Source organism: Rattus norvegicus, chromosome 13 (assembly GCF_036323735.1).
Source record: "Rattus norvegicus strain BN/NHsdMcwi chromosome 13, GRCr8, whole genome shotgun sequence".
In the NCBI taxonomy this organism is placed as follows: Eukaryota; Metazoa; Chordata; class Mammalia; order Rodentia; family Muridae; genus Rattus; species Rattus norvegicus.
Genome location: NC_086031.1, coordinates 85,459,431 through 85,473,591, shown reverse-complemented (window position 1 = coordinate 85,473,591; position 14,161 = coordinate 85,459,431). Strand labels below are relative to the sequence as shown.

Here is a 14,161-nt window from a genome sequence, read left to right as displayed (position 1 = left end):
GGCATACTGTGCCTAATTCAGTTACTGTGTGTTTACAAGCTGTTCAGAATTCCACATTGCCTGGAATTTTTCCACCCACAGTGTTCAGACACCTTTCCTGGCTTCCCGGTCCCTTCCTTCCGAGCGTTCAGAACACATTCCAGCACTCCGCCTGCTGCCTTTCATCTCTTTCCCTTTTGATTTGCCTGATGGATTTTAAACATAAAATACCCAGTTTGTGCATTTTCCAGACTTGGATCAGTGGCCGTCTCATTCTCTATGTTTCAAAAGGCCCAGCACACAGGATGGATATTTTTCAAAACGTTGCATTTCCACATATCTGTTGGTAGAAGCATAAACCCAGAACCTTCACGTTAGTGTGATGCTTTTTGTCTGTCCTGTTTTCCCAGATAACCGTGGTTTGTTCGTTCTCTCTCTCTCTCTCTCTCTCCTTCCCTCCCTTCCTCCCTCCCTCCCTTCCTTTCTCTTTCTTTTCTTTAGTTCATTTATTTTTTCTTTTTAAATTAAATATAAATTTGGAGTGGGGAAAAGCTTTTAGGTATTTTTATGTAAGTTGATTCTGAATTCCTTAACCTAAGGTTTACCATGCTCCCTGTCATCAGGAAACCCATGACTTTCTCTTAGCAGAGCCCTTCGCATTAACCTCGTCTTTAAAGCGTGTGCTGTGTCTCAGCTGCTCATGTCCTAACCCTGTTCTCTCTCACGCCAGTTTAAATCAGCCCCAGTCTCCAGAGCCTCCCCCAGGGCCTGCTTTGATTGTTGGAGTCTCACTGAGGGGCAAATTGTTGGCATCAGTTGAAGGTCTGTCCTTCCCAGAGGTGCTCACCTGGTAACAGAGCTCAAGCTCTTAAAGGAGTAGCAGAAGCCTCATCTGCCATCATGGCAGAAAGTGCTAAAGCTCCGCTGTCCTGGATGCCCACTGTAAACAGATGCCTACGATCCAGTGCTGTTGAGACTTAAGCAGATGAAGTTACCCTGAAGCCTCCATGGTGACTCACACCTGTAAGCTCAGCACTGGAAAGGTAAAGCAGGAGCAATGCCTTGAGTTCAAGGCTAGTCTGGGCTGCAGAGTGACACCTTACTTTCCAAGGCGTTACCAAGAGCCTGTTTCTTAATCTGTCCTCTTTAGTTGTAGCAATTCAGACTTCAGTAATGACTGGTTGAGGTAATATCCAATTGGGTAATATGAAACCTGCAAAGAATCCTTTCTAAGATCTTCTAGAACAGACCAATGTTATAGTCTCTAATCTTTAGAGATGTTGGCAACATTATGACTCTTTTTTAATTAATTAATTTATTATATGTAAGTACACTCACTGTAGCTGTCTTCAGACACACCAGAAGAGGGCATCAGAGCCACCATGTGGTTGCTGGGATTTGAACTCGGGACCTCTGGAAGAGCAGTCAGCGCTCTTAACCACTAAGCCATCTCTCCAGCCCAATTATGACTCTTAATTGCCATTAAGTATGAATACTAAAAAATGTATGCAGATTGTCTTGGAAAAGGGCTTCTTCAATTCTACTGCCTTCACTTACTATCTAGATCTGATATGGCCTTCTAGCATTGCTCCCAATTACCATGGCCTACCTAGTACTTGTCACCACCAGAAGGGAGTAATGGACAGAATATATTGTAAAGTCACCTAGGCCAGAGCCATCCCGAGCCTCCTGGTTGCGCTTCACATAACAATACCATTTCAGGCCTAACTAGGAGCTGCTAGCTTTGGAGTCCAATTTGCTGCTTTAGTTTTCCTTCAAAGCATCTAAGCTTGTATTTCTAAGCTTTTCATCTCTCCTTGATATTTAAGGCGTCCAGGAACTCTAGTTATCAATTTAAACTGCAGCAGGTATGCAGACCTAATGTCTTCTACAGGTGGCTTAAACTATATTAGAGAGCCCAGTCCTGTTCTTAAACTGTCATCTGGATTCTGAGTTAACCCCCCAAAATATTTAGTAATATATATTTCAGGTCTCTGACATGTGTTTTCCATTATTTGGTCTTCTGTGCTGCAGCGCATGCGTGTGTGTGCACTCATACACAGGAGGATGCACACAGGGACTGTGGTTCCAAAAGGAAATGACTGGTGTGGTGCCTTGAAATCTGAACGTGGTCACATGTTCTAAATGAAATGATTCCAAATACATTAGCAGAATGTCTTCCATCTTGTACTTTCTGGAAAATAGTTCAGTGAGAAACACTGGCTAACTTCTAGACAGTCAAATGGACTTGTATAAAGATAAATCACTTGAAAGCCGTTGCGTGGAGGCGTGTCTTGGAAAGGTGATGTTAAGCTGCTATAGCAATGGCCTTAAAGACGGGGTTAGAGCACAGCAGCGGCCAGCTGTGCTTCCTCTCTGCTGCGACTGCAAAGAAGACTAACTTCATTTGTAATCAAAGACACATACAGGAGTGAAAGGGAACCTTAATCATCAGTGGAAATGTTTGACGCCCTGGGACAGATGACTGAGGTCAAACCAGGGATATTTTTTCTTGGACGTAAAATAGAAGAAATGTACCATACACTGCAAAATTAGCAGGTCATTAGATTTTTCTCATGTTTTCTTTTTCTACCCCATTAAGAATCTGATAGGCTTTGTTTTCCAAAACATATAACAAACCTTTTTGTGTGGTTTCAGTGAACATATAGAAGCATGTGTATTATCCCCCTTTGCAGACATCCAGACTAGATGTCTCCAGCTCTCCCACCTTCTGTGACAAGCTCTGTGGCTCACTTTCCCCACACAAATCAGTGGACTCTGAAGATCAAATGTCAAACTTCGGGTTTTCTTCCCAAGTGCTTGACTTGTATAGTGTAAAAGAAGTTCAAAGACAGGGTAATAGGACAGGAAAAATTACTTTTAATCTGAGCTTTTTGTCACTGAAAAGTATTCAAATGTAAAAATTGCTGTTTGGCCCGGCATGACCTTAATAAACAGAAAGGCAGGATGAAACTAGGCTCTCCCCGAGACACAGCTCCAGATTCATGGATGAAAATGCACAAGCAGATGCCACGTCGACTGCAGTCTTCCAAGTTCCCTGAGCTTCTGGGGTAGTGCCGTGATTATTCAGCTGGGCTTGAGAAACATTATCTGTTTATAATTCTCTCATCATTTCATTTACTACAAGTTGGAAAATGACCACCCACATTACAAATAAGGGAGTAATTTGGCTCTGTCCTAAAATAAAAGTCTCCCATCCTCTTAGAAGCGTGGAGAGAGTAGCTGTGTATCCGGTGTCTTAGATTCAGGATAATGGAGGCTGCAGCGATGACTCGATGGCGGAGAGCACTTGCTGCCCTTCCAGAGGACTGGAGTTTGGTTTCCAGCACCCGCGTCAGGTGGCTCACAGTCTGCAGGGAATCCAGTCCTCTTTGGGCACCTGCTGCACACCTGTGTAAACGCGTGTGTCATGCCATGTGTTCTCAGACACACATCATTAAAGTGATGCAGATATCTAAGTCCATGGCAGTTACCCTGGGCATACACTTAGCAGGAGCCTGTGCTCCTTCCAGCAGATACCGCTATCTGTAAGAACGAAGCACATAGATCTCCCTTGTCTCGTTGACATGGGACAGGCACAGGAGATGTATATTGCCCTGCTGTAGTAGTGATCTAGCGATCCCTAAGGAAGTGCATAAGTATCGGATGCTGTGGTTTCTTCCTTCTTCACTGTTAAATTCACAGTTCGGAGAATCTAATGGAATTAGGAACTTCACTGTCGGGGCTGGCAGAATGGCTCCGTGGTTAGAGCACTGGCACTGGCTGCTCTTTCAGAGGTCCTGAGTTTAATTCCTAGCAGCCACATTGGTAGCTCACATTGTCTGTAACTGTGGGACCTGATGCTCTCTCTCTCTCTTCTGGCATGTCGATGTACATGCAGATAAAACACCCATCCATATTAAATACATAAATACATTTTTAGATGACACAGGTGAAGAGGGCTAACCCTCCTGACCATTCCCTTAGATGGTCCCTTTCACGGTTCCTTCTGTCATTGAAAGGCAAAATAAGGGTTAAACATTCTTCCCTGTGCTCTTCTCTCCTCTGTACTGCTCTAAACCCTCTGATCCAGTTGCTTTAAAAATGCAATTCACTGTGTGAAAAGTATACAGGACACGGTGTCTGCACACGATCCGATGTGGCGCTAGCTTTGAAAGGAATCCAGCTGTTATTTAAAAACCATAACTGGCACTTTCAGTATTTTACAGAAAGTGTATGCAGTATTGGGTTTTTTATAGAGTTTTATACATTCTTTGTTTCTGTCATTCCTGTTCCCTTACCTCACATCTCCTGTCCCTGCTACCGGTCCTCTTCCTCTTCCTCTTCCTCTTCCTCTTCCTCTTCCTCTTCCTCTTCTTCCTTTTCTCGCCCCACAACTCTCAAGTCATAGGTATTTTGTTACTCTTTCCCTCTCTTCTTAAGACCCTTTTCTACTTTCATGGCTCTTCTAGTTTCATGACATGTAGACACACACACACACACACACACACACACACACACACACACACACACCCCACATATAATTAAAATCTTATATATATGAAAGAAAGCATGCAGCACTTGTCTTTCTGAGTGTGGGTTACTTTAACTCACATAACAATTTGTAATTGCATCCGTTTTCCTGAAAATGCCCTGATCTCACTTTCCTTCGTGGCTAAGTAAACTTCCATTGTGTACATCACTGTGATTTATCCGATGGTCGCCATGTTAGTGACTGAGCAATTCAACAGCGAGCGCCTCTGTGTGGGACTCAGAACCCTTTGGAGGCATAGTGCCATTTGTCAACTCCCGATGGACCACTTTCAGGAAGCTCGTACTGCGTCCGTGTCCCGAAGTGGTTTTCCTCTAGCAGGTTCAGCTTCTCGTTTGTTGGTTTTGTTTTTTGAGACAGGGTTTCTCTGTGTGACAACCCTAACTATCCTGCAACTCACTTTATAGACCAGGCTGACCTTGAACTCCTACCTTGCATCCCAAGTGCTGGGACCAAAGGCATGTGCCACCACACCTGGCTTGTCATATTTTATATTAAGGTCTTTGATATATTTTAAACTGATTTGTTGTTATTATTTGCTGTTTAATGTAAGAGATAGGGATCAAATTTTATCCTTCTGCATGCAGAAAACGGGTTTCGAAGAGTATCTTGTTTCCAATGTATATTTTTTAATACTCTTGCCAAAAATGGTGTCCCAAGCTCCGTGGGCTGCTTTCTGGGTCCTTTATTTGCCCCATTGGTCTGTGTGTCTGTTTCTGTCCCAGGACATGCTGTGGCCACTGTGGCTCTGTGGCATAATATGAAGTCAGATACTGTGATACCTGACATTGTTCTTCCTGCTTAGGAGTGTTTTAACTAGTCAGGCTCTTTTGTGGTTTTCCTATGAATTTTAGGTTATTTTTTCTAGTCCTGTAAAAAAATGCTATTTAGATTTTGGAATCATAGTGAATCTGTAGCCCACATTTGGTGATTGGGCCGTTTCCATAATGTTCTGTTCATCTGTGAACATGGAGCCTTTCTGTTGTCTAACATCTTTAGTTTCTTTCTTTGGTGTCTTGAAATTTTCACTGTAGAATTCTTTTACCTCCTTGGTTAGACATAATCTTAGAGATTGTCTTGTTACCGAGGCTGGTTTTGAATGGAATAATTGATTCTAATTTCTTTCTTGGCAAATTAATTGTTGGTATGTAGGAAAACTACTGATTTTTTTAACATAATGGTTTTGTGTTCTGCCACTTTGCTGAAAATACAGATTCAGGAGTGTTTCCAGGCTTCGGGGTACCTTAAGAAGTGAAACCTTGGGTTCTTTTATGTATAGAATGGTGTTACCTGAAAATAGGGTCAGTTGACTTCATACTTTGCTCTTTATATCCCTTTTATTTCTTCTCTTCTTGCTCTAGCTGACTTTGAGGATTCTTTTGAATGTCCTTCGAGATTTTAGGAAATGCTCCCTAATGTTTATGTTGGCTATAGGTTTGCTGTATGTTGCCTTTATATATTTGGTCTGCTCCTGGTTCCTTTAAGCTACCTTGAAGACATATAGAACTTTGCCAGATGCCTCTTCAGTGTGTATGGCGGTGATTATTTGTTTCTCTCTTTAAGTCTACTTACGTGCAGTGTTACACTTACTAATCTGTGTATGCTGAACCGGCCTTGCATCCCTGAAATGAAATCATCTTTGTTCTGATGTCTGATCGCCAGTGTGTCCCCTCTGTCCTGCGTCCTGGGCTTATTCTTCTGAGTAGGTTTTGTTTGGAGCCCTGCCAGCCTGTTGCTGTTTGCTGAGAAGGTTGCTTCTACCTTTGACTCTTTAGTTTATGAATAACTTTGCCAGTAAGCTATTTCTTGGAGACAGGAAATAAATAAGTTTGTTTTTTAATCTAGTCAGCCAGTGGTCAGTTGCTTTTAAGCTTATAATTGAGAGAGGCTGGCTATTTCCAATGGTGGCTTTAGCAGTTGGTCTGGCCTTTAGAATTGTTGGTAGTTACTTTTCCCTCCCGTTAGTATCAGGGGTTTACTAGCTTCCTGTGATGCATAATGGATGGCTTCTCAGCTCCCCTTTGGTCCATGGCTAAACCTGTCCTTCTCCTTCCACTGTGAATAGTGTTTGTGTGATTTCCGCAGTGCCAGCTTCTTTATCATGAATTACTCTAGTGTGTGCTTATCTTGAAATGTCAAGAGATAACTTACTGGGCACAGTAATTTTGCTTGGCAGTTAGCTATGGTTAGGGCTTGAAGTATACCATTCTGTGCTTTCTTGGCTTCTAAGTTTGCTAACAAATCTAATGTTATTCCAAATGTCGCCATTGTACATGCATCAACATTTTCTAATATTGTTTCTTAGCTTTACACTTTTGACATTTGGAACAGTTAGTGCTAATTGATAACCGGACAGGATCTAGAATAACCTGGGAGATAAGCCTTCGGGCAAGCGTGGGGGGGGGGTTTCTTGATTGCTTTACTAGAGGCAGGATGGCACACTGGGGGAGGGAGTTATTCTTGGCTGACTCCTCAGCCATGGGTATGGAGAGCAGGGGCTGGGCGGCAGCATGCATCCACCTCCATCCGGTTCCTGTCAGTGGATGTGAGGCGAGCAGCTGCTTCAAGCTTCTGCCATCTTGACTTCCTCTCCATGATGGAGAGGCCAAAATAAGCTCATCCTTTCCTCGGTTTCCTTTGTCAGGGTCTTTCATCCCAGCAACAGAAAAAGCCCAAGATAGCATCTTACTTAGTTTAACCATGATATGTCGTTGAAAGGTTCTCTGGTCATAGCTCTCTGGGACTTGAAATGGCTCGATGATTTAATGTTCATTTCCTTCTCTGCCCTTAAGCTTTAAGTCACCTCCTGCCCACATTTTGGTGTTCAGAAGACATCCCAGCATTCTTGGATGCTGGACGTGTTCACTGTATATGTCCCTTGTGCCCCAGAAGATTGGGTGACAATAGTACTAGGGTACCTGTTGGGGAACCTGAGGGTGCGAGTATATAAGTAGTGAAATGAGGGGGGATGGGAAAGAGAGGAGGAGGGAAGTAAGAGTAAGAAAGAAATGATCGGGTTTGAGACTGAGTCATAGAGGAAATCTGTGAAGTCCAGCATCCTCAGATGAGGCAGCTAATGTACAAAAGTGCGGGCAATTTCAGTGGAATCCAATGTTGGGACAATGGGGTTTCTCCCTGCTCTCCCGTTGTCTTGTGTATCAGTCTCCACAGGTGGAGGGAAGGGTACAGCCCTAACTGAACCAATGAAGACCTTTGGGGAATTAAACTGAGGAAAGCACAGGACATGTTGGCACACAGGGGTAGAGACTGATAAGGCTCCTGTGTAGCCGTGGAAGTGTATTGATAGCTTCCACCCGGAATGCTCTCTTGACGCCTGTGTCTACTCCTCTGCAGATAACGTGATCAATGGGCAGGATTATGAAGTAATGATGCAGATTGACTGTCAGGTCATGGACACCAGGATCCTCCACATCAAAAGCTCCTCGGTTCCCCCGTATCTCCGAGATCATCAGAGAAACCAAACCAGCACCTTCTTCGGTTCCCCTCCCACAGCCACAGAGACGACCCATGTGGTCAGCACCCTCCCTGAGTCGGTACAGTAGTGCCTGAGCTGCACTGGGAAGCAGAGAGTGGGCCTCGCCAAGCTGAAGAGCTGAAGAGGACGCTGCTCTCTGCCTCTCGGCAAGCGGAGAACCACCTTGTACTGCAACTCCAGGGAAAGAGAGAGAAAACAAGAGGCCGTTCTGCTTTTCACCGTCTTCCCACAGCGTGCAGCTGCTGGAGCACAGTTCTCTGATGGCCGTGCATCCCTGTGGGCAGTGTCTCCTGGTGTTGGTTCTGTGGGTCATCTTCAGAACTTCTCCCGTCGTGTGTTTTGTTCTCAGTCACCTTCCTTCAGGTCAGACCCACTTCCTCTTCTGTCCACTGCACTTCCTGGCACAGTCAAGAGTTTTTATTTAAAGCTTAGAACACATGCTCATGTGGTTACCACCAGTTGGCTTTCTCTCTCCTTTGATTCAAATCCATTCTGATTATTATACTTGAGAAAACACATTTCAAAAAACCGAGCAGCCAAAAACATCCCACAAAGAGTCAAAACAGTTCGGAGTTTGGGTAAAGGGATTATCTCCAGTTGGTAGAGTTTATTTTTACTTGTGATTTGTGGTTCAGCCCTGGACAAACAACTGTTGTGGGGTCCCAGAATGAGCCGCACACTGGAGACCAGGGAAGGGAAGGCCAGTTGTGGAATGTAAGAGGAGGGGACTCCGTTTACATATGTGTTTAACCATACGTATGGCCTCAGTGGAGTTCAGAGCCACAGCCACCTTTCACTCTTGGAAGTCTGCCAATCAGCAAAGATCTTTAAAGGCCTCAGGGCAAATGCTTTCCTCTCATTGGGAATCCTCAGCCCAGGACACAGTCCTGTGAAACCAGGCTCAGCCAAGGAACTCAAGGTGACTAGATTTAAGCAAGACTCAGTTTCCCTTAAAGACAGACAGTACACAGAACAAGCATGGCTTCCCAGAGAGGCTGCAGCCCAGTGTGGTGAAAGTCTCAGTTTCTCCAGAGAGAAGATGATAAGGAACTAAGCTCTCTTTGTTGTTGCTTAGTGGAATATTTTTAAAAAGCTATGACTGTGAACATGCCTTTAATCCTAGCTCCATTTGAAAGGGAAGGCAGACTGTTTAATATCAGCCTGGTCTACATATCAAATTCCAGGACAGGACAGCTAACGGTGTCTAGAGAACCCACCTCAAAACAAACAAACAAATAAATAAATACAAAAAGCAAAAGTTATGTTCACATCTATTTTATCGTATTTTCCCTGTTTCCTTCACCATAGCAAGCACTGTCCATTGTACATTACAAATCCACAGGGATGGATGCAGGACTCATGTCCTTCCCCGTGAGCTGCCTCCCTTCATATGATTTTAGGTTTTGACAACTCTTCCCAGCTGGCTGCCATTGTCAGATGATTCCATTCCAGTGCACACAATGGCGGCTAAGTCCTCTTCTCCCTACAAGGGAAAAGAAGGGCAGCCCTCGGGGGTCGCACACAGTCAGGTCACCTCCTGACTGTGGCCCCATTCGTTATGCCTGGCACTGTTGGACCAACAGCCGTTCCCTGGACATTACTGCTGCCTTCTAAGCTAGTTAGACACTTCCGGGGAAGGGCCATTCTTGCTGAATTCAGTGCCACACACAGTCCATCCTGGTTGGCTTTCTAGTGATTTTCAGACTATACCTGTTTGCCCTGGGGACCAGTCCTCTACTGGGTGCCATGGAGAAGTTAGCAAATGCATGGAAAGTCTTTAGGAGTAGCCACTTGTGGGAGCGGTGGGCTGCCCTGTGGCTGTAGGCAGAGGCCGTGTGCTCATTCCTGACACTCATCTGCTGAGAGCCACAGTGTCTGCAGCCCCTCAGGTTCACCAACGCCTCAGACCAAAGGCCTCAACAGTGTCACAGTTGCTAAGGCTGATGCCTCTCCTACAGGTAACAGTGGCGGGGATGGCTGGAGGACACAGCCAAAGAGCAGACAGAAGTTAAGGTGGTCACAGCACAGGTCAGGGAGCCAAGGAGCTGTGGGAAGGACTATTCAAAGCTTCCTTCCTCCTCTTCCCTGCCTTCACTGGTCCGTCCGGTTCCCTCACTACCACTCCTAAGTCCATCTTCGGTGATGAGGAATGGGGCCCTCCTCAGGGTAGAGCTTAGGAAATGAGGGGAAAGCAATTGTCAGATACCAAGAGGACCCTGCTGTTTAAATTGCTGAGAAAGCTCTAATCCCTGGGCATAGTGGGTTTTAGCTTAATGTTTGTGTGCTGCCGCAGGCCCATCAGGAAGGAAATGCCACTGCTCTGGGAGCAAATTAAGCAGCCATTCAGGTCTCATTTTTTTATTTTGGTGGGATTGCTTTTTGGGGTTTATAGCCTGGAAATGTAGACGCTATGTGTGTATAAAATATATATACATATTTTTTAATTTATTAAAATGTGGTTTTTTTTCAAGATTATGAAAAAATTAAATAAATTTGAGCTATAGCAATGCTTTAGTGGTTAACAACACTTACTGCTCGTCCAGAATTCCCAGGTTCAGTTCCCAGCTCACAACCATCTGTAACTCCAATTCCCAGGGTCTGTAGGACCCTATGCCTTCTCCAGGCCTCTGTAGGCACAGGCACAAATGGAGTGCATATATATGTGTCCAGGTAAAACACTAGTACACATAAAAATAAAAACAAATAAATCTGATTTTTTGATTAGATAAATTCTCAGAAGTCACTCTCCCTGTTATTAGATGGTTTTGTGCCCTGGGCTGATGGTTCTGTAATGTTGGGAGTGTTGATAGAGACTGGTGGCTTGGTCTTTCATGTGTTTGCGAGTGCCCTGCTTTAAAATTCAGCGGGAGGGGTTGGGGATTTAGCTCAGTGGTAGAGCGCTTGCCTAGCAGGCACAAGGCCCTCGGTTCGGTCCCCAGCTCCGGGAAAAAAAAAAAAAAAAAACCTGCTAAAATTCAGCAGAAGTAACTACTGAGTCAGAACGGCTTCTCTCTGCAGTCAGCTCATAAAACAGCCTCCTTAGAACATAGTGTAAATCCGCTTCCAGGTTAGGAGGTGATGTGAAAGGATGCTTGAGAGATAAATGTCAGCAGTGCAAAGCTGGCCCCCTTCTGCTTTTCTTGTTAGAAAGAAGTAGACCCTGGGCTGGTGACATGGCTTGGCCATTGAGAGTGCTTGCTGCATTTCCATAGGACCCAAGTTCCATTCCCACCTTAGCGCAGCTCACACTCCAGTTCCAGGAGATGCAGTGCCCTCTTCTGGCCTCCCTGGGCATCTGCACACACATGGCATTCACTAACACAGACACATGTAAACAGTAATAATAAAAAATATTGATAACGAAGCAGACAAGGAGGTACTTGAAAGTTATATTATTGACTCATTCCTGAATTTTTCCAATAACTGTCACTTAAAAACAGAGGGAACTGATCTTTCCCTCATATGCTGTGGTTCAGTCTTGTTGGGTGATGCTCAATCCTGGGCGGGTGAGCATTCCCATTAGTAACAGCTGCCGGATACTGTCAGGCATGGCTGCAGTGACTAGAACGTTCGACCCAGGAAAACTCCCACAGTTCCACAGCTGTAAGGCTGTGTTTCAGTCTTGCTGCTCTAGTATGAAACATGACAGAAATGTGCCACAGTAACAAAACTAGGAAGCATGTTTGACTTCCTCCCACATCAAAATCGTCCAGTGGAGCTTCTGCTTTAATAGCGCATTAGAAGCAGCTCTTGCACTTCCTTAACCTACACAGCCAGCATCCTATCCAGTGACTCCCCGTTCTGAACTCATGGAAGTGCCCCCCTCACCGCACCTCCCCCCACCCCATAGCCCTCTTCCCGCCTCAGCCGGGGGGCACTGACCTCATGGTACATAGACCCCAACTTCCGAGTGAGACCTGTAGCTCCATCATAAGAATCAACCTCCCAAGCTCTCCACATAGTCCCAGCCTGGAGGGTAGCTTATTGCCACGTACAAACCCATGTTCCTTACCACCTGTTCTCGCCTCAGTTGTAGGCCATTGAAATTTACTTAAGTAATGATTTTTTATGCTAATATGAATACCAGTCATATTTTTAACCAGAAGAAGAAAAGTAAGGCCTAGAAGGAAGATAATGGATTGAAGGCATTGTCATTCCCACCCTGATAGCACTTGGAAGGAGACATTTCCTCCCCAGTCCCCACTACAGGAATTGTGGGTGACTTTTAAGTAACTACTGGACTGCCTAGGAAGATATTCCCAGAGTCCAAAAGGAACTATGCACATAGAGAAAATACAGTTTTCTCCTGCCTAAGCAAACTCTATTAGTATTCTATTAGCTTATATTTTTAATAACTAAGCTTAAAACATAGTTTATTTTGGATATTACTAGAACTTTCAGCAATTCTAATACCTGTCAGGTACTCATAGAATCTATGAAAAAATAAAAAAACCGTGTGATTAGGAAACCTACTGAGTCATGGCATGGCCAACAACCCTTTGTTTGGCTAGCTCTAAGCATTACAGATTTAGTGCATGAAAAGACAATTATATTGGGTTCAAGAACTAAAGAGTCAATAGGTCATCTGTGAAGGTCAACAAATACCGAACTGGTGTGTTTTTTGTCCTTGGTCAAGCTGGTGGCTATAGTTAAATGAACCAGGAAGTGTGTCATATTCCCCAGGATGCTAATCCCAGACTGACTCAGCAGATTGAATGCACAGCACGAGTATGTCAGTTGAACTACCCTAGTTCATTATCATGCTTACTTCCTGGGCCGTGGCCAGGAGATGATGACAGCTACAAAGCACTGCTAGTCTTTGAGATTCTAGGTTTTTTTTTCCTCATCATGGTAATGAGGTTCAGCGAAGCCAGTGTCTTAAATGGGCATAAATTCATGCTCTTCTAAGAGTGGGTGGGAGATAGACTGGGTATGCAGCTCAGATGGATGAATGCTTGCTTAGAATGCCTGAAGCCATGGCTTCCGTCACCACATAAACCAGGATGGTGGAGTGTGTTTAGAATCCTACCATTTGGGAGGTGGAGGTGGGAAGATCAGGAGTTCAGGGTCAACCTGGGCTATGTGGGACCCTGTCTTACCGTGTGGAAGAAATGCAGAAAAAAATGTATTGTTCTCTCCCTGAATAATCATGTCTGTTTACAATAAATGATGGCGACAGACTATTTCAAACAAGTCTTTATAATGCAATACCTGTTCTTCCTCTGAAACCCAAATAAAGAGTTTTAAAACTTTGTTGTCTGTCTGTACAAAGACAAAACCAATGAATCTTCAATGGTGAGTGGTTAGTAATGAAAACGGGCCAGAAGTCTAAAGAGGGCCTGTGGCTTGTGGGTGTTTAGATGAAACACTCAACTTGTTTCTCTGTCCTCTGGGATGGACCAAGTGAAAATGTCCTTTATGGTGTCCACAAAGGTCAACAAATACTGAACTGGTGTGCTTTTTGTCCTTGGTCAAGCTGGTGGCTATAGTTAAATGAAGCAGGAAGTGTGGCATATTCCCCAGGATTCCCAGACTGTAGTTCACCTGTATTATCACCTGTACTTCCTGGGCCTGTACCTGTGACTGTACCTGTATAGTCCACATCTGAACTACAGTCACACCGAGGAATAGAATCATCTAAAACCCACACTTTAACCTTCTGCATCATCAAGAAACTGGGTTACTCAATTACAGATCCAGTCTTTCCCAGCCTGGGGTGGCAACGCTTCCACATCACTGCAGCAGTGTGACGCAGGCGTGGACAGGGCCTCAGACCACGGCAACTTCATTATCTCGTTTAGGTCCTCCAGCATGGTTCCTAGGAGAGTTACATATTAGGAGGCAGTGGAGCCAGTGTTCGCACCTAGGCCAGTTAGCTCCAATGCAGATATTAAACTACTACGTTCTCTCACCTTCTGAGGCTTAGAGGAGGCATTGGTTCTTGCCCAGAAAGAACACTTGTAAAGACAATCTGGAGCTGGATATGCAAATAGATACAATTAGGATAGCATCAGGATTCTCTGAATGGCTAGATTAGTCAAAGCCATGTTTCTGTGAGAAAATGCCTGAGGTAAGTCAACAGGGAAGATGTATTTCTGTCTCATGATTCAGGCCATACTTGGCCCTTTGGCTGT

At 44.5% G+C, this 14,161-nt stretch overlaps 1 protein-coding gene across 4 annotated transcripts in view; it reads left to right on the top strand.

The window, feature by feature from the left end:
- Atf6 (activating transcription factor 6) overlaps positions 1–13,280 on the top strand; it is a 179,648-nt gene extending 166,368 nt beyond the window's left edge. For 3 of the 4 annotated variants that reach the window (XM_063272368.1, XM_063272367.1, XM_008769738.4), the window contains one exon: positions 7,886–13,280. In XM_063272368.1, coding sequence (XP_063128438.1) covers positions 7,886–8,094 — 209 coding nt within the window. In that variant the 3' untranslated portion in view covers positions 8,095–13,280. The remainder of the gene's footprint in view (positions 1–7,885) is intronic. The other variant, NM_001107196.1, reaches the window with a different exon arrangement.
- Positions 13,281–14,161: the final 881 nt, after the last annotated feature.